The sequence below is a fragment of the Salvelinus alpinus genome, chromosome 11, assembly GCF_045679555.1.
Source record: "Salvelinus alpinus chromosome 11, SLU_Salpinus.1, whole genome shotgun sequence".
NCBI classification, from domain to species: Eukaryota; Metazoa; Chordata; class Actinopteri; order Salmoniformes; family Salmonidae; genus Salvelinus; species Salvelinus alpinus.
This window is the reverse complement of record NC_092096.1, coordinates 8,681,854-8,706,888: the sequence shown is the minus strand read 5'-3', so window position 1 is coordinate 8,706,888 and position 25,035 is coordinate 8,681,854. Positions and strand designations below refer to the sequence as shown.

The 25,035-nt window shown below is 39.7% G+C and overlaps 2 protein-coding genes and 1 long non-coding RNA gene across 5 annotated transcripts in view; 2 read left to right on the top strand and 1 right to left on the bottom strand.

Moving 5' to 3' along the window:
• LOC139533549 (beta-2-microglobulin-like) overlaps window positions 1-25,035 on the bottom strand; it is a 296,734-nt gene that overhangs the window by 94,199 nt on the left and 177,500 nt on the right. The window lies entirely within an intron of this gene.
• LOC139533552 (uncharacterized) overlaps window positions 1-25,035 on the top strand; it is a 277,349-nt gene that overhangs the window by 98,263 nt on the left and 154,051 nt on the right. The window lies entirely within an intron of this gene.
• On the top strand, window positions 11,035-24,366 carry LOC139533538 (serine protease FAM111A-like). The gene is made up of 3 exons (XM_071331661.1): window positions 11,035-11,168; window positions 13,388-13,450; window positions 21,857-24,366. The coding sequence occupies exons 1-3, from the start codon at window positions 11,130-11,132 to the stop codon at window positions 23,891-23,893; spliced, it is 2,139 nt and encodes a 712-aa protein (XP_071187762.1). The 5' UTR covers window positions 11,035-11,129; the 3' UTR covers window positions 23,894-24,366.

Genomic DNA, 25,035 nt, shown 5'->3' with positions numbered 1-25,035 from the left:
AACAGTGTTGAATTCAACTCTATAGGAGTTAAATTAACACTTACATTTTTACTGTGTAGGCCAGCCGATAGAGATGTCATAAACTGTCTCAGAGGAGTGCTGATCTAGGATCAGGTTTTTATTTTAGTTCACAATGAATAAGATTACAGGACAGAGGGAGGGACATGTGCCCTTATCCACAAACAGTCTCAGAGTAGGAGTGCTGATCTAGGATCTGTCCATATAATCTTGTTCATTATGATCTAAAAGACAAAACTGATCCTAAATCAGCCCTCCTACTCTGAGAGGTTTAATACATATAGCCCCTGGTGTTCTGTGGAGCCTGGTCTCCCCTCCTGGTCTTCAGATTCACTGATCACAGCACAGACCATCCCCAACAGAACACAGACCATCCCCAACAGAACACAGACCATCTCCGACAGAACACAGACCATCCCCAACAGAACACAGACCATCCCCAACAGAACACAGACCATCTCCGACAGAACACAGACCATCTCCGACAGAACACAGACCATCCCCGACAGAACACAGACCATCCCCGACAGAACACAGACCATCCCCGACAGAACACAGACCATCCCCGACAGAACACAGACCATCCCCAACAGAACACAGACCATCCCCAACAGAACACAGACCATCCCCAACAGAACACAGACCATCCTCAACAGAACACAGACCATCCCCAACAGAACACAGACCATCAGTGAAGAGTACACTGCATAAAACAATGAAACAAGGGAGGATCTCAATTGCATTTCCTTGGTTCCTCACATCCTCTCTCCTCGCCTCCTTTTCAAAACACATTGGATTAGAAGGTGGCGAGGAAAGAAGATGAGAGCAATCAAGTAAGTGCAATTTAAATATATAAGTCAAAGGCGTCCTTCCTATGAGCACAAGACGTTGAAAATATATTTTTGGTTGAAAAGGCTTAAAAGACGTTGAAAAACGAGACATCTTTCAACCATATTTTGCTGGTATTTCTCTTCCTCAAACACCAAGACAATATCATCATCATAATCCTGAACCAACTCCCTGGATTCTGTTGAATGGTTTTCCTTTGAGCCCGTCCATTGGGAAAGCACTTGGTTTCAACAGGGTGTGTCTATTAATATACATCATTGCGCAGGTACAAAACATACCTACATATGAAAGTAGTACAGGTATAAAAGCAATGATCACTGACACAACTTCCTCTTTCAACACAGGTCTCAGATCAGCCAACGCAGTAACAGAGGTAGGTTACTAAACATTTGTATAATACTTTTGAATAGAACATTAACAAACAGGCTCTACATTGTCATGAAAAGCGAAAAATAGTCGACTCATGTAGTGAGAACCCATGTTATAATTGATATGTGATTGTGTTTATTTTTGTTCACAAAGTAAACTTTGCCTTGTTGAGTCCATTAAATGATGTTCAATTCATTGGGACAGAAAGTTGTATTAATAGTGATGACTAAAGCAGTTGCTAGCACCTGTTCAGTCGACTGAATGATTCAGGCTCAGGGAAATGACCTAGCATGTTTAGTCTATCGATTAGGACTGGGATGAGTATGGAAGGTATTGGAATAGGATGCCAGCTGTCTTATCGCATTAGAAACCGGTTGGCATGAGGATGTGCAGTTGCTAGACTACCTTAATAAAGTCTTAGTAATGAAGGCTGTAGTTGCTAACAACAAACGTTGAGCTTGGTTTAGCCAGTACCTTTCCACAGGGTGTGTCTATCATCATTGCGCTGGTATAAAAACATACCTACATATGAAAGTAGTACAGGTATATAACATACCTACATATGAAAGTAGTGCAGGTATATAACATACCTACATATGAAAGTAGTACAGGTATATAACATACCTACATATGAAAGTAGTACAGGTATATAACATACCTACATATGAAAGTAGTAAGGTATATAACATACCTACATATGAAAGTAGTGCAGGTATATACCATACCTACATGTGAAAGTAGTACAGGTATATACCATACCTACATGTGAAAGTAGTGCAGGTATATACCATACCTACATGTGAAAGTAGTACAGGTATATACCATACCTACATGTGAAAGTAGTACAGGTATATAACATACCTACATGTGAAAGTAGTGCAGGTATATAACATACCTACATGTGAAAGTAGTGCAGGTATATAACATACCTACATATGAAAGTACTGCAGGTATATAACATACCTACATGTGAAAGTAGTACAGGTATATAACATACCTACATATGAAAGTAGTACAGGTATATAACATACCTACATGTGAAAGTAGTACAGGTATATAACATACCTACATGTGAAAGTAGTGCAGGTATATAACATACCTACATATGAAAGTACTGCAGGTATATAACATACCTACATGTGAAAGTAGTACAGGTATATAACATACCTACATATGAAAGTAGTACAGGTATATAACATACCTACATGTGAAAGTAGTACAGGTATATAACATACCTACATGTGAAAGTAGTGCAGGTATATAACATACCTACATATGAAAGTAGTGCAGGTATATAACATACCTACATGTGAAAGTAGTGCAGGTATATAACATACCTACATATGAAAGTAGTGCAGGTATATAACATACCTACATATGAAAGTAGTACAGGTATATAACATACCTACATATGAAAGTAGTACAGGTATATAACATACCTACATATGAAAGTAGTGCAGGTATATAACATACCTACATATGAAAGTAGTGCAGGTATATAACATACCTACATGTGAAAGTAGTACAGGTATATGACATACCTACATGTGAAAGTAGTGCAGGTATATAACATACCTACATGTGAAAGTAGTGCAGGTATATAACATACCTACATATGAAAGTAGTACAGGTATATAACATACCTACATATGAAAGTAGTACAGGTATATACCATACCTACATATGAAAGTAGTACAGGTATATAACATACCTACATGTGAAAGTAGTGCAGGTATATAACATACCTACATATGAAAGTACTGCAGGTATATAACATACCTACATGTGAAAGTAGTACAGGTATATAACATACCTACATATGAAAGTAGTACAGGTATATACCGTACCTACATGTGAAAGTAGTACAGGTATATAACATACCTACATATGAAAGTAGTACAGGTATATAACATACCTACATATGAAAGTAGTGCAGGTATATAACATACCTACATATGAAAGTAGTACAGGTATATAACATACCTACATATGAAAGTAGTACAGGTATATAACATACCTACATATGAAAGTAGTGCAGGTATATAACATACCTACATATGAAAGTAGTGCAGGTATATAACATACCTACATGTGAAAGTAGTACAGGTATATGACATACCTACATGTGAAAGTAGTGCAGGTATATAACATACCTACATGTGAAAGTAGTGCAGGTATATAACATACCTACATATGAAAGTAGTGCAGGTATATAACATACCTACATATGAAAGTAGTACAGGTATATAACATACCTACATATGAAAGTAGTACAGGTATATAACATACCTACATATGAAAGTAGTGCAGGTATATAACATACCTACATATGAAAGTAGTGCAGGTATATAACATACCTACATGTGAAAGTAGTACAGGTATATGACATACCTACATGTGAAAGTAGTGCAGGTATATAACATACCTACATGTGAAAGTAGTGCAGGTATATAACATACCTACATATGAAAGTAGTACAGGTATATAACATACCTACATATGAAAGTAGTACAGGTATATACCATACCTACATATGAAAGTAGTACAGGTATATAACATACCTACATGTGAAAGTAGTACAGGTATATAACATACCTACATGTTAAAGTAGTGCAGGTATATAACATACCTACATGTGAAAGTAGTACAGGTATATAACATACCTACATATGAAAGTAGTACAGGTATATAACATACCTACATATGAAAGTAGTACAGGTATATAACATACCTACATATGAAAGTAGTGCAGGTATATAACATACCTACATGTGAAAGTAGTGCAGGTATATAACATACCTACATATGAAAGTAGTGCAGGTATATAACATACCTACATATGAAAGTAGTGCAGGTATATAACATACCTACATATGAAAGTAGTGCAGGTATATAACATACCTACATATGAAAGTAGTACAGGTATATAACATACCTACATATGAAAGTAGTGCAGGTATATAACATACCTACATATGAAAGTAGTACAGGTATATGACATACCTACATATGAAAGTAGTGCAGGTATATAACATACCTACATATGAAAGTAGTACAGGTATATAACATACCTACATATGAAAGTAGTACAGGTATATAACATACCTACATGTGAAAGTAGTACAGGTATATAACATACCTACATGTGAAAGTAGTGCAGGTATATAACATACCTACATATGAAAGTACTGCAGGTATATAACATACCTACATGTGAAAGTAGTACAGGTATATAACATACCTACATATGAAAGTAGTACAGGTATATACCATACCTACATGTGAAAGTAGTACAGGTATATAACATACCTACATATGAAAGTAGTACAGGTATATAACATACCTACATATGAAAGTAGTACAGGTATATAACATACCTACATATGAAAGTAGTGCAGGTATATAACATACCTACATATGAAAGTAGTACAGGTATATAACATACCTACATATGAAAGTAGTGCAGGTATATAACATACCTACATATGAAAGTAGTGCAGGTATATAACATACCTACATATGAAAGTAGTACAGGTATATAACATACCTACATATGAAAGTAGTGCAGGTATATAACATACCTACATGTGAAAGTAGTGCAGGTATATAACATACCTACATGTGAAAGTAGTACAGGTATATAACATACCTACATATGAAAGTAGTGCAGGTATATAACATACCTACATATGAAAGTAGTACAGGTATATAACATACCTACATTTGAAAGTAGTACAGGTATATAACATACCTACATATGAAAGTAGTACAGGTATATAACATACCTACATATGAAAGTAGTGCAGGTATATAACATACCTACATATGAAAGTAGTACAGGTATATAACATACCTACATATGAAAGTAGTACAGGTATATAACATACCTACATGTGAAAGTAGTACAGGTATATAACATACCTACATATGAAAGTAGTACAGGTATATACCATACCTACATATGAAAGTAGTACAGGTATATACCATACCTACATGTGAAAGTAGTGCAGGTATATACCATACCTACATATGAAAGTAGTGCAGGTATATAACATACCTACATATGAAAGTAGTGCAGGTATATACCATACCTACATATGAAAGTAGTGCAGGTATATACCATACCTACATATGAAAGTAGTGCAGGTATATAACATACCTACATGTGAAAGTAGTACAGGTATATAACATACCTACATATGAAAGTAGTGCAGGTATATAACATACCTACATATGAAAGTAGTGCAGGTATATAACATACCTACATATGAAAGTAGTGCAGGTATATAACATACCTACATATGAAAGTAGTGCAGGTATATAACATACCTACATATGAAAGTAGTACAGGTATATAACATACCTACATATGAAAGTAGTGCAGGTATATAACATACCAACATATGAAAGTAGTGCAGGTATATAACATACCTACATGTGAAAGTAGTACAGGTATATGACATACCTACATGTGAAAGTAGTGCAGGTATATAACATACCTACATGTGAAAGTAGTGCAGGTATATAACATACCTACATATGAAAGTAGTACAGGTATATAACATACCTACATATGAAAGTAGTACAGGTATATAACATACCTACATATGAAAGTAGTGCAGGTATATAACATACCTACATGTGAAAGTAGTACAGGTATATAACATACCTACATGTGAAAGTAGTGCAGGTATATAACATACCTACATGTGAAAGTAGTGCAGGTATATAACATACCTACATATGAAAGTAGTACAGGTATATAACATACCTACATATGAAAGTATTGCAGGTATATAACATACCTACATATGAAAGTAGTACAGGTATATACCATACCTACATATGAAAGTAGTACAGGTATAGAACATACCTACATATGAAAGTAGTACAGGTATGTAAGTCGCTCTGGATAAGAGCGTCTGCTAAATGACTTAAATGTAAATGTAAATGTATAACATACCTACATATGAAAGTAGTGCAGGTATAAAAGCAATGATCACTGACACAACTTCCTCTTTCAACACAGGTCTCAGATCAGCCAATGCAGTAACACAGGTAGGTTACTAGACATTTGTATAATACTTTTGAATAGAACAGTAACAAACAGGCTCTACATTCTCACTGGCAGTAGGATTGTTATTGTAGGCTGTGAGGTTTCTATTATACAAATACAATGAGAAGGGAAGTGTTCAGGTCAGTCTTGTTAGTGTTCATGTCTTTACATCAGGTCATTATATTAATACAATTACAATGAGAGTAAACAATGATGAGTTAATGCATGTACAGGGATTCAAAATTCAATAGGCAGTCGCACATTTGGCCAATCTTTGTTGCAGGTGCATGGTAACAGTTGAATAAAAAAAGCTTTTACGTATCGGCTTTTGCGAGTGTTTATAATTTGCAACCTTATGTAGACATTGCTCCACCCACATCCGTTCGAGTCGAGGGAAAATATACATGTGTTACCAAATATAACATTTCATAAGTATTTGAATAAAGTATGTACATAAAACGTATTAAACACGTCTGTAAAACCACAATGAGGACATCGACCTGTACGTTTTCATAAATCATTGGGTACAGTGCATTTAGAAAAAGACTAATCTGACAATATGCCACAAAATCTAAATGTTTTAATGTCATTTTGTTGGTCATTAAAATGTACTGCGGCTGCTTGTCGTTTCTCCTGATTTAACTTTTATGTTCACTAATTCTCTGTTTGAGAGAACGAGAGGTTTTACCAACAGTACATAACACGGCCCACATGGACATGTAATCATGTAGATAACATGGGTGGTGGAGCACGTAATAATTTAAAACATTTGGAACCGTTTTCCTGTATGTGGCTGGCAGAAATATTCACACTTCATCATGTTATTGTACTGTGCGCAACCTCTGCATTTATAGCTACCATTCTGAAGAGGGCGTAAAAGAGACTGGCTGATTTTCTTTTGTGGCTGGCAGTTGGCATGGACCAATGTATCGCGTAAATTGCGACCTCTTCTATACACATTAAGTGGCGGGTTCTTAAATTCAGCTGGATGATATAACATGCCAGTGTTTCTTGATAACATCTCCCACTTTGCGCGAGTTCGAAGTCTATGTGGTGGTGAACATTACAGAGTGTTCTTTATCTCTAGTTGGTCTTTGTTGTAGCAGTTCATCTCCTGTTTTTTCCAATGCCAAATTAAGAGCTTCATCCACACATTGTGGAGTAGCCTTTTTTTAGAAACCTCATGCGCATCTCCGCTGCTTTTTCTAGATAATCCTCTGTGGAGTGGCATATACGGCGCAGTCTGAAAAATTGGCTTCTTGGAAGTCCTCTTTTTAATGGCTCAGGATGGAAGCTGTCCCCCTGTATTATAGTATTTCTGTCCGTTTTCTTTTCTATACATAGTTGTAAACAGGGTTCCATTTGATTTCTCAATCCACATATCGAGGTAATGAACATGTTTAGTGTTACATGCAATCGTGAATTTGAGATTGGGGTCAATGTCATTGACTAATGCCATAAAGTCTTACATCTCTTCTCCCGTTCCTCCCCATATGCTAATCATGTCGTCAATATATCCATACCACTTTAGGAATTTATTCAAAAATTGATTTTCATTGTTAACAAAACGTTCTTCAAAATGACCCACATAGGTTAGCATAGCTCGGAGCGAATGTGGAGCCCATCGATGTTCCATTCGTTTTTTAGGTAGTATTCATCATCAAACCTGAAATAGTTATGTCAAAACATATTCAGCCAGCTCTAGAATAAAGTTTGTTGGTGGGTATTTGTTAATATCTCTGTCTCTCAAATAGTGAGCTAGGGCTGCCAGCCCTCCCCGTATGGGGAATGATGGTACATAGACTCTCGACATCTAATGTGACCAAAATACCGTCTTCTGTTAATCCCGTTATTGATGAGTCTATATTGATGAGTCTTTCACGTATGATTGCAATGATTGCACATGAGTTTTAATAAAAGAGTCTACAAAGTTCGACAACGGCTCTAGCATTGAGTCTATTCCTGCAACCACTGGTCTGCCTGGATAGTTGCCTTGTTGTGTTCTAGGTTTGTGTAGGTTAGTCGAACAAGAAGCCATGTCTGTATATAGGAGAAAAACAAACCATATTCAGAAGAACCTCACCAGGACAGAAGATCAGACACTTAACCAAAGATGACTCTTTCATTAGTTCATTATCAAACCTGCAGACAAGGGGGTTGCTGTGGTCGTTTTAGAAAAATAAAAAGATTCAGAGAAAACTCAATAATGAACGTTTCTATAGAAAAATTGAGTGTTGATCCCACACAGGTGTTCCAAATGGATATTAGCTCAAATATGGAGCCCTTGTCACAACCGTGAGGAGAGACGGATCAAGGCGCAGCGGATGTATAGTTCCACATCTTTATTATAAAGTGAAACTAAAGCAAAACAATAAAGAAACAACAAAACGTGACTAAGTGGTGCACAAACACAAAATAATATCCCACAAACACAGGTGGGAAAAGTAGCTACTTAAATATGATCCCCAATTAGAGACAACAATTACCAGCTGCCTCCAATTGGGAATCATACAAAACACCAACATAGAAAAATAAACTAGAACACAACATAGAAATAATAAACTAGACTACCCCCTAGTCAGGGCGTGACAGCCCTATTAAACAACCTTATCTCAAAACCTGAATATGAATACCTTTGCTGCAAATGTGCCATACAACCATGCCTGTACATTTTTGCCTAAATGACAATATTAATCGAGGAGTTGTTAACCATAGGACAGAATTCGCTTTTGGGCTTAAAATATGGGTAACAGTTCTTTGTTGGGTTTCTAGGCCAGAAACAGTGTTTTGGGAAAACACGTCTTTAAATGTCATCTTGCGAAATAATTTAAACAGATCTACTTTCTTATCAAATGGTTTGTCTGTGCATGTAGGTACAAATGAGAGGCTCTTAGATAAGACTGAGACTTACGCGTCAGTGAGCTCTTTTTTGGAGAGGTTAATTACCCCGTCCTGCTGTAGCTTGGTGTCCACGGCCTGTGTTCCTGGTCCCCTCTTTGACCGCTTGCCTCTCATACATTGTTTCTTTTTTTGTCTTGGAGCCTTGTCGTACTGCATTCGGACAACAACAAAAAAACTGTCTCTCTGCGGTGGAAGCTGGAATCGCTGTCTGTAGGGAACATACAAGTTCAATCAGGAGAAACGACAGTGATTATCCAGTCGCTGGATATTTTAATGACCAAAAACATGACATGTACAGGGATGAAAGTGTATTTGACAAACTGTTCTGAAACAAAGGGGAAGAGAATCCGTATCTAAAATGTGGTCCCCCTCCAAATCACATTTGATCTGTCATAACTAGTGACTCTTATAGTGAGAACCCATGTTATAATTGATATGTGATTGTGTTTCTTTTTGTTCACGCCGTAAACTTTGTTTTGTTGAGTCCATTAAATGATGTTCAATTCATTGAACCACTCCTAGTTTGTTGCCAGCCTGATCCACCATCCTAACCGCTGAAACGAGAGCACAAAGTCAAAGGAGTCCTCGGTACGAGCACAAGACGTTGAAAATACACCTTTTAGGTTGAAAAGACGTCTCTTAACCAATCACTGGGCTTCCTCTTCTTCAAACACCAAGACAGTATCATCATCATAAACCACAACAGTAGAACATCAGTGGTCTGTACATCAGGGGAACACAACAGTAGAACATCAGTGATCTGTACATCAGGGGAACACAACAGTAGAACATCAGTGATCTGTACATCAGGGGAACACAACAGCAGAACATCAGTGGAACACAACAGCAGTACATCAGTGGCCTGTACATCAGGGGAACACAACAGCAGAACATCAGTGGAACACAACAGCAGAACATCAGTGGAACACAACAGCAGAACATCAGTGGCCTGTACATCAGGGGAACACAACAGCAGAACATCAGGGGAACACAACAGCAGTACATCAGTGGAACACAACAGCAGTACATCAGTGGCCTGTACATCAGGGGAACACAACAGCAGAACATCAGGGGAACACAACAGCAGTACATCAGTGGTCTGTACATTGGGGAACACAACAGTAGTACATCAGTGGCCTGTACATCAGGGGAACACAACAGTAGAACATCAGTGATCTGTACATCAGGGGAACACAACAGCAGAACATCAGTGGAACACAACAGCAGTACATCAGTGGCCTGTACATCAGGGGAACACAACAGCAGAACATCAGGGGAACACAACAGCAGTACATCAGTGGTCTGTACATCAGGGGAACACAACAGTAGTACATCAGTGGCCTGTACATCAGGGGAACACAACAGCAGAACATCAGTGGTCTGTACATCAGGGGAACACAACAGCAGTGTTTCTTTTGTTGAGCATCTACACACTATCCTAGAGAGTTACCAATGAAAGCTGTAGTTGCTAACAACAAAGGTTGAGATTGACTTTAGTGAAGAAACACCAGAATCAGAATTAGAACAATGAAGTTTGATGAAAGTAAAGTCTCAAGTCTTTGGCATTGTGTTGATGCTAGTCCCACTAAGATAGCATCACAGACCTCTGTTAATCAATTCCTTTCTTGAATGAATTGTTTTCACTTGTGTCTGCCAGTCACTTCTAATTGGAGAATAAATAAACCTACAAGCTGTAGGATACTATACAATCACAACTTACTTTGCAACTAGTTGGAGGGAACTTAACTCATTGAGCGCCATTGGAGCTGGCAATATAGTAGGCTTGTTGTGTCTATTTTACAAGCCAAAGACAGAAGAAAGGTACTGGTGTATCTTGCAGTATTTTGCTCTTTATTAAAAACCCTGCAACCTACCTGTTATTGTCAACCATAAATTATCAAATAATATTTTTTTGAATAATGATTTCACAGGTCCAATGGCAGCCATGGTGAAATCTGAGCCTCTTGACAGCAATGTAAGTTAATACATGTATTTGTGAAAAATAAGTAATTTTTTGTTTTAGTTGCAATCTATGCATGCCTTTTGATGGGTCACATAATAAAAGCATCATATTTACTATTTTTGATCAAATTAAAGTTGTTGTTCAGGATGCCTGATATGAATGACAACTAGCACTAGGCTACCTGCCACCCCAAACATGACCAAAAGTATGTGGACACTGCTCATCGAACATCTCATTCCAAAATCATTGGTATTAATATGGAGTTGGTCCCCCCTTTGCTGCTATAACAGCCTCCACTCTTCTGGGAAGGCTTTCCAAAAGATGTTGGAACATTGCTGCTATAACAGCCTCCACTCTTCTGGGAAGGCTTTCCCAAAGATGTTGGAACATTTCTGCTATAACAGCCTCCACTCTTCTGGGAAGGCTTTCCACTAGATGTTGGAACATTGCTGCAGGGGGGACTTGCTTCCATTCAGCCACAAGAGCATTAGTGAGGTTGGGCGCTGATGTTGGGCGGTTAGGCCTGGCTCGCAGTCAGCGTTCCAATTCATCCCAAAGGTGTTCGATGGGGTTGAGGTCAGGGCTCTGTGCAAGCCAGTCAAGTTCTTCCACACCGACCTCAACAAACAATTTCTGTATTTACCAAGCTTTGAGGCATAGTCATGCTGAAACAGGAAAGGGCCTTCCCTAAACTGTTGCCACAAAAGTTGGAAGCACAGAATTGTCTAGAATGTCATTGTATGCTATAGCGTTAAGATTTCTCTTCACTAGCCCGAACCATGACAAACAGCCCCAGACCATTATTCTTAACACGTTTAGGTAAGACCCAGATGCAGACGATGTAGAAGTAACAAGACTTTATTACAGCAACAGGGGCAGGCAAACAACAGGTCAAAGCAGGCAGGGGTCAATAATCCAGAGAGGGTGTAAAGGGTTTAGAACGACGTGTAGTCTCAGGGTCAGAACTCGGTAGTGAGTGTTGTAACCGAGGACAGAGGCAGATTGGAACTCGGTAGTGAGTGTTGTAACCGAGGACAGAGGCAGATTGGAACTCGGTAGTGAGTGTTGTAACCGAGGACAGAGGCAGATTGGAACTCGGTAGTGAGTGTTGTAACCGAGGACAGAGGCAGATTGGAACTCGGTAGTGAGTGTTGTAACCGAGGACAGAGGCAGATTGGAACTCGGTAGTGAGTGTTGTAACCGAGGACAGAGGCAGATTGGAACTCGGTAGTGAGTGTTGCAACCGAGGACAGAGGCAGATTGGAACTCGGTAGTGAGTGTTGTAACCGAGGACAGAGGCAGATTGGAACTCGGTAGTGAGTGTTGTAACCGAGGACAGAGGCAGATTGGAACTCGGTAGTGAGTGTTGTAACCGAGGACAGAGGCAGATTGGAACTCGGTAGTGAGTGTTGCAACCGAGGACAGAGGCAGATTGGAACTCGGTAGTGAGTGTTGTAACCGAGGACAGAGGCAGATTGGAACTCGGTAGTGAGTGTTGCAACCGAGGACAGAGGCAGATTGGAACTCGGTAGTGAGTGTTGTAACCGAGGACAGAGGCAGTTTGGAACTCGGTAGTGAGTGTTGTAACCGAGGACAGAGGCAGATTGGAACTCGGTAGTGAGTGTTGTAACCGAGGACAGAGGCAGATTGGAACTCGGTAGTGAGTGTTGCAACCGAGGACAGAGGCAAATTGGAACACAGTAGTGAGTGTTGCAACCGAGGACAGACTATTTTTACGTGCTTTTATGTGTTCCGTTCTGTGAGCTTGTGTGGCCTACCACTTCGCAGCTGAGCCGTTGTTGCTCCTAGATGTTTCCATTTCACAATAACAGTACTTACAGTTGACCGGGGAAGCTCTAGCAGGGCAGAAATTTTGACAAACTGACTTGTTGAAAAGGTGGCATCCTATGACGGTGCCACGTTGAAAGTCACTGATCTCTTCAATAAGGCCATTCTACTGTCAATGTTTGTCCATGGCGTTTGAATGGCTGTTTGCTCAATTTTATACACCTGTCAGTAACAGGTGTTGCTGAAATAGCCGAATCCACTAATTTGAAGGGGTGTCCACATATTGTGGTGTGTATGTGTATGTAGAAGGGTTGTCCAGATCCTTTTGGTCATGTAGTGTATGTGTATCCATATTATCATGATAAACATGGTATTTCATATTCTGAAAGTCCATATTGTATTTTCTTTAGAACCTTCAAACTTCTGTTATTTTTCTCTTCCAGAGTGATTCATCGCCAGATCAAAAGAGGAAGAAGATGAAGATGACTGAGCCTAATGATCGCATGGTCAGTATAATGTTTATAACACATTCATTTGTAATCAACCATGAAGTATTGGTTTGATCAATTTATGTTTTGTTTTCATTTTTTTTGTTTTCAATTTTCATAATAAAAGTAACAGATAATTATTTATTAAATTAGAGAAATGTATATTTTGTGGATAAAATCTTCTGCTAAATGGCATATATTATGAAAGCACATGCTATATTGATATGCATGAGCTGGAAACATATACAGAGCTTTCAGAAAGTATTCATACCCCTTGACTTATTCCACATGTTGTTGTATTACAGCCTGAATTCAAAATGGATTCCATTGTTTGTTTTTTCTCACCTATCTAAACACAGTACCCCATAATGACAAAGTGAAGACATGTTTTTCGAAAAGTTTTACAAATATATTGAAAATAAAATACAGAAATATCTCATTTACATAAGTATTCACACCCCTTTGCTATTACACTCCAAATTGAGCTCAGGTGCATCCAATTTCCTTTGATTATCCTTGAGATCACTACAACTTGATTGGAGTCCACCTGTGGCCAATTCAATTGTTTGGACTTGATTAAGAAATAAACACACGTCTATAAGGTCCCACAGTTCACAGTGCATGTCAGAGCAGAAACTAAACCATGAAGTCCAAGGAACTGTCCGTAGATCTCCAAGATAGAATTGTAATGAGGCATATATCTGGGGAAGGGTATAAAATCATTTCTAGAATGTTGAACGTTTCCAAGAGCACAGCGGTCTCCATCATTAGGAAATGGAAAACATATGGAAGTAAAACAAACTGATCAACCGGGGAAAGAAGGACCTTGGTCAGGGAGGTGACCAAGAACCCAATGACCACTCTGACAGAACTACAGAGTTCCTTGGCTGAGATGGGAGAACCTGCCAGAAGGACAACAGTCTCTACAGCACTTCACCAATCTGGGCTTTATGGGAGAGTGGCCAGACGGAAGCCACTCCTGAGAAAAAGGCACGTGACAGCAGGCCTGGAGTTTGCCAAAAGGCACATGAAAGACTCTGAGATCATAAGGCAAAAGATTCTGTTGTCTGAGACAAACATTTTACTCTTTGGCCTGATGAGAACCTGCTTCAGAGTGCAAATGACCTTAAACTGGGGCGAAGATTTACGTTCTAGTAGGACAATGACCCCAAGCATACAGCCAACGCTGTAAGCAACGCTAGAATGACTTCAGAACAAGAATGTTAAAGTCATTGAGTGGCCCTGCCACAGCCCAGACTTGAATCCCATTGAAAATTGGTGGAAAGACTTGAAGATTTGCTGTTCACTTAACAGAGCTTGAGAAAATCTGCAAGAAAGAATGGGAGACCATTCCCAAATCCAGATGTGCAAAGCTGATACAGGCATATCCAAGACGACTCAAAGCTGTAATATCCACCAAAGGTGCTTCTACAAAGTATTTACTCAGGGGTGTGAATACTCATATAAATGAGATTTCTGTATTTCATTTTCAATTACATTGTTAAAAATGTCTAAAAACATGTTTTCACTTTGTCATTATGGGGTATTGTGTGTAGATGGTTGAGAAAAAAACATCAAATGAATCCATTTTGAATTCAGGCTGTAACACAACTAAATGTGGAATTAGTCAACAGGTATGAATAGAATACTTTCTGAATGCTCTGTAGCTCTAAAGGATTCCACCATGAGTACTCTCTACTCTCTAGCAGGAAGTAGAGCCATACAAATGGTATGTACAGTTGAAGTCGGAAGTTTACCTACACCTTAGCCAAATACATTTAAACTCAATTTTTCACAATTCCTGACATTTAATCCTAGTAAAAATGCCCTGTCTTAGGTCAGTTAGGATCACCAATTTATTTTAAGAATGTGAAATGTCAGAATAATAGTAGAGAGAATTAGTTCTTTCAGCTTTTATTTCTTTCACCCCATTCCCAGTGGGTCAGAAGTTTACATACACTCAATGAGTATTTGGTAGCTTTGCCTTTAAATTAGTTAACTTGGGTCAAACGTTTCGGGTAGCCTTCCACAAGGTTCCCACAATAAGTTAAGTGAATTTTGTCCGATTCCTCCTGACAGAGCTGGTGTAACTGAGTCAAGTTTGTAGGCCTCCTTGCTCGCACACGATTTTCAGTTCTACCCACAAATGTTCTATGGGATTGAGGTCAGATGTGATGGCCACTCCAATACCTTGACTTTGTTGTCCTTAAGCCATTTTGCCACAACTTTGGAAGTATGCTTGGGGTCATTGTCCATTTGGAAGACCCATTTGCGACCAAGTTTAACTTCCTGACTGATGTCTTGAGATATTGCTTCAATATATCCACATAATTTTCCTGCCTCATGATGCCATCTATTTTGTGAAGTGCACCTGTCCCTCCTGCAGCAAAGCACCCCCACAACATGATGCTGCCACCCCCGTGCTTCATGGTTGGGATGGTGTTCTTCGGCTTGCAAGCCTACCCCTTTTTCCTCTAAACATAACGATGGTCATTATGGTCAAACAGTTATATTTTTGTTTCATCAGACCAGAGGACATTTCTCCAAAAAGTATGATCTTTGCCCCCATTGTCATGACGTTGCCCTCTTTGGGTACAGCGAGCACCATCCACATCCCTCTGCACCCCCCCCCCCCCCCTCTCCTACACCCAGGCTGCTGTGGTCTCAGGTCGTAAATTCCTGGAGGAGATCCTTCCTCATGGCCAGACAGTATAGAGAGAGAGTGAGTTTCATAGAGAGAACAAAGGAATTTCTTCCACAGAACGTGAGAACTGATCAATATTCATGTTCTGGAGAATGTATACACAGTAGGGGAAGAATCCAGCTACGAACTGGTCCATTTGGTACAATTTTGTGAAACTCATGAGAGACAAAACAGCCAGATTACCATAACCCTGTTTATACCAGAGTCTCAGTTATGAGGCTTACATCTAATTGTTGTATAAATTAATGAGTAAAGATTAAACTATTTGTGAAATTATGTAATGTGATTTTAGACTGTTTAATGAAGGAAACTCCAATTCCCTTTGGAGTTGAACTTCTTGACTCACAGATCCCGTTACCGGGATCATTTATCAACAACAACCGCTAAACTGCAGAGCGCCAAATTAAAAAAAAATATATAAAAAATATTTATAATCATGAAATCACAAGTGAAATATACCAAAACACAGCTTAGGTTGTTGTTAATCCACCTATCGTGTCAGATTTTGAAAATATGCTTTACAGCGAAAGCAATCCAAGCGTTTGTGAGTTTATCAATCACTAGACAAAACAGTAAGAACAGCTAGCCGCAAATTAGCTTGGTCACGAAAGTCAGAAAAGCAATAAAATGAATCGCTTACCTTTGATAATCTTCAGATGTTTGTACTCACAAGACTCCCAGTTACACAATAAATGTTATTTTTGTTCGATAAAGATTAGTTTTATAACCAAAACCCGCCATTTGGTTTGCGCGTTATGTTCAGAAAACAACAGGCTCGTTCCGGTCCTGAAGGGCAGACAAAAATTCCAAAAAGTATCCGTAAAGTTCGTAGAAACATGTCAAACGTTTTTATAATCAATCCTCATGTTATTTTTAACATACATAATCGATAATATTAATAATATTTCAAACGGACGGTAAACTATTCAATACTACAGAGAAAGGAAATGTCGAGCTACAACTCTCGGGCGCATGAACTAATCAAAGGACACCTGACGCGTTTTGATAAATCTCGCTCATTTTTCAAAATAAAAGCCTGAAACTATGTCTAAAGCCTGGTCACAGCCTGAGGAAGCCATTGGAAAAGGAATCTGGATGATACCCCTTTAAATGGGGGAGGGGCAGGCAATGAAACAGGGATTTTTCCAAATAAAAGACACTTCCGGGTTGGATTTCCTCAGGTTTTCGCCTGCAAAATCAGTTCTGTTAAACTCACAGACAATATTTTGACAGTTTTGGAAACTTTGGATTGTTTTCTATCCTAATCTGTAAATTATATGCATATTCTACGATCTGGGCCTGAGAAATAGTCTGTTTACCTTGGGAACGTTATTTTTCCAAACATAAAAATTCTGCCCCCTAGCTGAAAGAAGTTAACTAAATCAGAGGACCGACCCATGAGCACAGGCAGGATCTGGCATCATGGGACAGCCCCTTTCTGCTCTTCCAAATAAAACCCCCACCTGAGTTTTCTATCACCAGACCCAGCTTACCTCAATTATGAGAGGGTTGAGACGAGACCAGTACCTCTATCACAGAGGGAAATTTGTGTAGATTGCTGAATCTTTTAACCATCCCACGTGGTTAAACTCTTAGACTATTGATACCGACAGAATAAGAACAAATCTTTGATACTAATTACTAGTCTGCAGCTAGAAATTCGGTATCATTGAACGTGAAGACCGACAACCGCCGAAACATCTATTCTACAACAACATTGCTGAATGTTACTCTGAACTAGCCATTCTAACCACGGCAGAGAGGGCGGCAGAGAGGGTGGACAATCTCTCCAACAGAAACTAACCTTCCAACAGCGATCAAGACGACACACTGAGCGTAAATATATATATATTGATTGCAATTATTCCCGAATGAGTGAGCGTTCATGTGCAAAGGATTAGCATTTCAATTGTTATAACTATCAATTTTGTAGTGTCTCTTATCTTTCGTGCCCTTCTCAGTCCCTTTGTCTAACAAGCTGCCATGCCGGTTCAGCCCACTAGGGCATATTTCTCCCATCATTTCATGTAACCATTTTAAGTTTGTTTGTTTGTTTATGCATTTCTGTGAATTACTTAGTTAGTAATAAATAAATGATTTAAGACAATTGATGTATGGATGACTCATAGTGAAGACTGGGTTCGTACAGATAACCAACAATTTACGACGTTTGGAATGAGACTAACGTGAGGTAAAATAAATAAATCATTAATCAGAAGACTATTGATCAGATATGAAAATATCTGAAAGGTTATATTGGGAAATTATAACTTTGTAATCTGACTACTTTCCCTGGTGCCCCCAAAATTCATAGTTAATTAGTTACGTTATTAATCAGTTGATCGCGTAATCCCTAATTACAGGAATCTTTGATATAAACTATAAGTCTTCAATTTAATGATAGCAAAGACACGACACTTGCGTACTATTGTTTGTACAGATGAACGTGGTACCTTCAGGCGTTCGGAAATTGCTCCCAAGGATGAAACAGACTTGTGGAGGTCTACAATTTTTTTCTGAGGTCTTGGATGATTTCTTTTGATTTGCAATGATGTCAAGCAAAGAGGCACTGCGGTTGAAAGTAGGCCTTAAAATACATCCACAGGTACACCTCCAATTGACTCAAATGATGTCAATTAGCCTATCAGAAGCTTCTCAAGCCATGACATAATTTTCAGGAATTTTCCAAAATGTTTAAAGGCACAGTCTACTTAGTGCATGTAAACTTCTGACCAACTGGAATTGTGATACAGTGAATTATAAGTGAAATAATATGTCTGTAAACAATTGTTGGAAAAATTACTTGTGTCATGCACAAAGTAGATGTCCTAACCGACTTGCCAAAACTATAGTTTGTTAACAAGAAATTTGTGGAGCGGTTGAAAAACTAGTTTTAATGACTCCAACCTAAGTGTATGTCAACTTCCGACTTCAACTGTATGCGGGCAATAAAAAAATTGCTATTTGTTGAGTATATTGCTTTTAAGTCATATAAAAATAAAAAAAACACGTTTTTTGGCAGTCTACAATATGAATATTTAAAAAAAAAAATACTATAGATATGAGTTATAATAATATAGTGCATTGCAATTAGTTTATTTTTGTGTAGTCATGTATATTCAGTGTACACCTATGTGTCAATGTAAGTGTACATACAGTGCCTTCGGAAAGTTTTCAGACCCCTTGACCTTTTCCACATTTTGGTAGGTTACAGCCTTATTCTAAAATGTATTAAATTGTGTTTTTTTCTTCTCATCGATCTACACACAATACCCCATAATGACAGTGAAAATGTTTTTCGAAATTGTTGCTAATATATTAAAATAAAAAACGGAAATATCACATTTACATAAGTATTCAGACCCTTTACTCAGTACTTTGTTGAATACCTTTGGCAGCGATTACAGCCTTGAGTCTTCTTGGGTATGATGCTACAAGCTTGGCACACCTGTATTTGGGGAGTTTCTCACATTCTTCTCTGCAGATCCTCTCAAGCTCTGTCAGGTTGGATGGGGAGCGTTGCTGCCCAGCTATTTTCAGGTCTCTCCAGTGATGTTCGATCGGGTTCAAGTCCAGCTCTGGCTGGGCCACTCAAGGACATTCAGAGACTTGTCAAGTCGCCACTCCTGCGTTGTCTTGGCTGTGTGCTTAGGGTCGTTGTCCTGTTGGAAGGGGAAACTTCACCCCAGTCTGAGGTCCTGAGCTCTCTGGAGCAGGTTGTCATCAAGGATCTCTCTGTACTTTGCTCCGTTCATCTTTCCCTCGATCCTGACTAGTCTCCCAGTTCCTGCCGCTGAAAAACATCCCCACAACATGATGCTGCCACCACCACAGTGCTTCACTGTAGGGATGGTGCCAGGTTTCCTCCAGAAGTGACGCTTGGCATTCAGGCCAAATAATATTTTTTCTCATGGTCTGAGAGTTTTTAGGTGCCTTTTGGCAAACTCCAAGCTGGCTGTCATGTGCCTTTTACTGAGGAGTGGCTTCCTTCTGGCCATTCTACCATAAATGCTTGATTGGTCGAGTACTGCAGAGATGGTTGTCCTTCTGGAAGGTTCTCCATCTCCACAGAGGAACTCTAGAGCTCTGTCAGAGTGACCACAGGGTTCGTGGTCACCTCCCCGACCAAGGCCCTTCTCCCCCGATTGCTCAGTTTGGCCGGGTGGCCAGTGCTATGAAGAGTCTTGGTGGTTCCAAACTTCTTCCATTTAAGATTGATGGAGGCCACTGTGTTCTTGGGGACCGTCAATGCTGCAGAAATGTTTTGGTTCCCTTCCTAAGATCTGTGCTTCGACACAATTCTGTCTCAATTTTGAGTCTCCTACCAAAGGGTCTGAATACTTTTTTTATTTTGATTTATTTTTAACCAGGTAGGCTAGTTGAGAACAAGTTCTCATTTACAACTGCGACCTGGCCAAGATAAAGCAAAGCAGTGCGACACAAACAACAACACAGAGTTACATGGAATAAACAAGCGTACAGTCAATAACACAATAGAAAAAAAGAAAGTCTATATACAGTGTGTGCAAATGGAGTGAGGAGGCAATAAGGCAATAAATAGGCCATAGTAGCGAAGTAATTACAATTTAGCAAATAAACACTGGAGTGATAGATGAGCAGATGATGATGTGCAAGTAGAAATACTGGTGTGCTAAAGAGCATAAAAGTAAATAAAAACAATATGGGGATGAGGTAGTTGGATGGGCTATTTACAGATGGGCTATGTACAGCTGCAGCGATCGGTTAGCTGCTCAGATAGCTGATGTTTAATGTTAGTGAGGGAAATATAAGTCTCTAGCTTCAGCGATTTTTGCAATTAGTTTCAGTATTTAGCAGCAGAGAACTGTAAGGAAAGGCGGCCAAAGGAGGTGTTGGCTTTGGGGATGACCAGTGAGATATACCTGCTGGAGCGCGTGTAAAGGGTGGGTGTTGTTATCGTGACCAGTGAGCTGAGATAAGGCGGAGCTTTACCTAGCATAGACTTATAGATGACCTGGAGCCAGTGGGTTTGGCAACGAATATGTAGCGAGGGCCAGCCGACTAGAGGATACAGGTCGCAGTGGTGGGTGGTATAAGGGGCTTTGGTGACAAAACGGATGGCACTGTGATCGACTGCATCCAGTTTGCTGAGTAGAGTGTTGGAGGCTATTTTGTAAATGACATCGCCGAAGTCGAGGATCGGTAGGATAGTCAGTTTTACGAGGGTATGTTTGGCGGCGTGAGTGAAGGAGTCTTTGTTTTGAAATAGGAAGCCGATTCTAGATTTAATTTTGGATTGGAGATGTTTAATGTGAGTCTGGAAGGAGAGTTTACAGTCTAGCCAGACACCTAAGTATTTGTAGTTGTCCACATATTCTAAGTCAGAACCGTCCAGAGTAGTGATGCTAGTCAGGTGGGCGGGTGTGGAGAGCGAACGATTGAAAAGCATGCATTTAGTTGTACTAGTTTGGCCGTGCAGCCAGCGCTACGAATAAGGTGCTTATGTAAATAAGGTATTTCTGTAGTTTTTTCTCCACAAATTTTCAAAAATTTCCAAACCTGTTTTTGCTTCATCATTATGGGGTATTGTGTGTAGATTGCTGAGGATCTTTTTTATTTAATCCATTTGAGAACAAGGCTGAAACGTAACAAAATGTGGAACAAGTCAAGGGGTCTGAATCATTTCCCAAGGCAGTGTATGTGTATTCATATTAAGGTACTTTTCATTGATTTCCTCACAGCAGGGACATCTTCACCGCTTTCGCTTCAAATTCCTTGATAAAGAAGACCGGTATGACATCACCTGTAAAAGCCCTTGCAGTGTGTTACAGGCTCTTGAAACAAGTTCCAGATTCTGTAAACTAAAGGAAAAGACTGAGAAACAGAAGATGGAGACAAGACAACAAGAGAAGAGAATGCAAAGACAAGACCTTGTTATACAAACAATGAAAGGAAAGAAACCAATAGCAACACACTTCCCTTGTCATCTGATTAAGAATGGTCAAATACTCACCATATCAACCGTTTTCAATGATAGTGAAGAGGCCACAACTGAAACCACACAGATTTATAAAGAAAATAAGCAATATGTCATTTTTTACATTGAATCTGAAGGTGGTAAGAACACCAAAACCAAGCAACTGTTCAAAAACAAAAAACTAAAACCTTTTAGTCCTCTTTGCATCTACGCCATCTGTGGAGAGACAGTGGAGATGGCACTAACAAGAGATGGACGCTTCCATGACAATGTGTTCATTCAAACTTTCACTCTCGTTGAATCGGAATCAGATCCACCGAGGTGTGTTGAGATGAATGTACTAGTTGACTGTCTGGATAAACAAACCTTCAAAATGATCCTGGAAGAGAGAAACGCCACACAGGCTCCAACTGCCCCTCCACAAGCTGGCTCTAACCTTCAGAAAGAAGACGAGACTAACTCCATACAACTCCCCATGTCTAACACAAGCACTGAAACATCAGCTGCATGTCTAACACAAGCACTGAAACATCCAGTCACAGTGCCAGATTCTGCTGAGATTTTGAAGATTCTTCGCCACCAGTTTGCTGATTTGGTGAAACAGATGAAGAAGAGGTACAATAAGAAGAATTATTCTGGGGTGCTAAGTCATTTAAGGGGGGAATTTGGAAAGAGCACCGAGGGGTTCTCTGAAGTCTACACAGTTAAGAAGCTGATGGAACTGAGTGACTCAGTCTGTATGATCGATGTCGAGGGGGTCGGGCAAGGCACTGGCTTCCTGCTGTTTGATCATTACATTCTGACAAATGCACATTTGTTTATTAAAGATGAAATCTCATATGTTGATAGAAATGACCAGATCTTAGCCAAAGTAACTGTCACATTCAACAAAGAAAATCCCAATAGTTCAGGTGTGAAGGTGATTGAGGTGAAACCAGAGGTCATTGACTTTCAATGGGGATTTGACGCCTACAATCGACATGTGGACTTTGCTGTACTAGAGCTTCAGGACGTTGACACCTCCACCGGTCTTCTCTGTAGATCTAGCCCAGATCCAAAGACAGGTAGAGTCTGTCTCATTGGACACCCAGGTGGAGGAGAGAAAAAAATGGACTTCACCACCATTATTGAGAGAGAAAGAAGAGGTGAGGCTTTCCGAAGAGAGACTGGGAAAAATGACAGAATGGATATGCTGATCAATACATCCATAGAAGAGAATAGAGAGAAGTATGACATGCTCATGAAACCAGACAGCACTGAAATGACCTATGACACCTTTCTCTTCCATGGAGCTTCTGGCTCCCCAGTCTTTGATGAGTCCTGCCAGGTGATATCCATGCACACTGGAGGGTTTCCCTACGAACATGAAGGAGTGAAGAGTGTGATTGAGTATGCCATCCCTCTCTTCACCATACTGGAGAACTTTCTGATCGAGATGATGAACAGAAACAATGTTGAAATACTGACCAAGTTCACCAGAGAAGCCTTGACAGGCCTCCATTCGCGTGATTTAATTTACCATTTTATCAGACACCTGTTAGAGGAATGGAAGCCCTCATTCAGTGCAGCCTTGACAGCAGTCTGGGAAACAGTTAAGAAAAATGAGAACCATCTAAAAATGAAAAAACATCTTAGAACATGGATCATTTCAGAAAAGGAGGTACTGGAAAAGATTCAGAAAGCAGGAAATGAAGCTTTGAAAGAGTTCATGTCTAAAAACGATCTTGTCAAGTTATCCCAGACTGATGATGATGATGTATGGATGAGTAATAGGAGATTGTGTTGCAAATACATCCAGTAGTTGTATTGGGAACAACACAACTATGCCCTTTTAAGGATAGTCCACCTAAATGACAAAATGACACATTGGTTTCTTTACCTTGTAATGGACAGGGTATGACAGCAATCCATGCTTGTTAACCTGGCCACTGTTTTCAAATGCTGATGTATGTCTGTATGTATGTTGCTCTAACCTTAGTGTCTTTCAGGCATTTCAGGGTAGATTACCTGTTCTCAGACAAAGGTACATGTTTTTTCTCTTGAAGACCATCTTGCCTCACCATCAGCCCTCTATATATCTACATAACCACCCCATACAGTCGTGTGTATCCCATCTTGCCTCACCATCAGCCCTCTATATATCTACATAACCACCCCATACAGCCGTGTGTATCCCATCTTGCCTCACCATCAGCCCTCTATATATCTACATGACCACCCCATACAGCCGTGTGTATCCCATCTTGCCTCACCATCAGCCCTCTATATATCTACATAACCACCCAATACAGCCGTGTGTATCCCATCTTGCCTCACCATCAGCCCTCTATATATCTACATGACCACCCCATACAGCCGTGTGTATCCCATCTTGCCTCACCATCAGCCCTCTATATATCTACATCACCACCCCATACAGCCGTGTGTATCCCATCTTGCCTCACCATCAGCCCTCTATATATCTACATGACCACCCCATACAGCCGTGTGTATCCCATCTTGCCTCACCATCAGCCCTCTATATATCTACATAACCACCCCATACAGTCGTGTGTATCCCATCTTGCCTCACCATCAGCCCTCTATATATCTACATAACCACCCCATACAGTCGTGTGTATCCCATCTTGCCTCACCATCAGCCCTCTATATATCTACATAACCACCCCATACAGCCGTGTGGAACTCCGTATAACGTTTGTTATTCTATCATCTGGGCTCCCGAGTGGCACAGCGGTCTAAGACACTGCATCTCAGTGCTTGAGGCGTCACTGCAGTACCTGGTTTGAATCCAGGCTGCATGACGATTGGCCCAGCGTCGGGGTAGGCTGTCGTTGTAAATACGATTTTGTTCTTAACTGATTTGCCTAGTTAAATAAAGTTTTTTTTTTTTTTTTTAAATGAAGGCCCTTTGACTTAACTCTACCCACAGTGGCAGTCAGA

Excerpts from the sequence above, each read along its gene's own strand:
- LOC139533538 (XM_071331661.1), top strand. The coding sequence starts at position 11,130 with ATGGCAGCCATGGTGAAATCTGAGCCTCTTGACAGCAAT. Across the intron at positions 11,169-13,387 it reads CTGAGCCTCTTGACAGCAAT|AGTGATTCATCGCCAGATCA; the intron begins GTAAGTTAATAC and ends TTTCTCTTCCAG. Across the intron at positions 13,451-21,856 it reads CTGAGCCTAATGATCGCATG|CAGGGACATCTTCACCGCTT; the intron begins GTCAGTATAATG and ends ATTTCCTCACAG.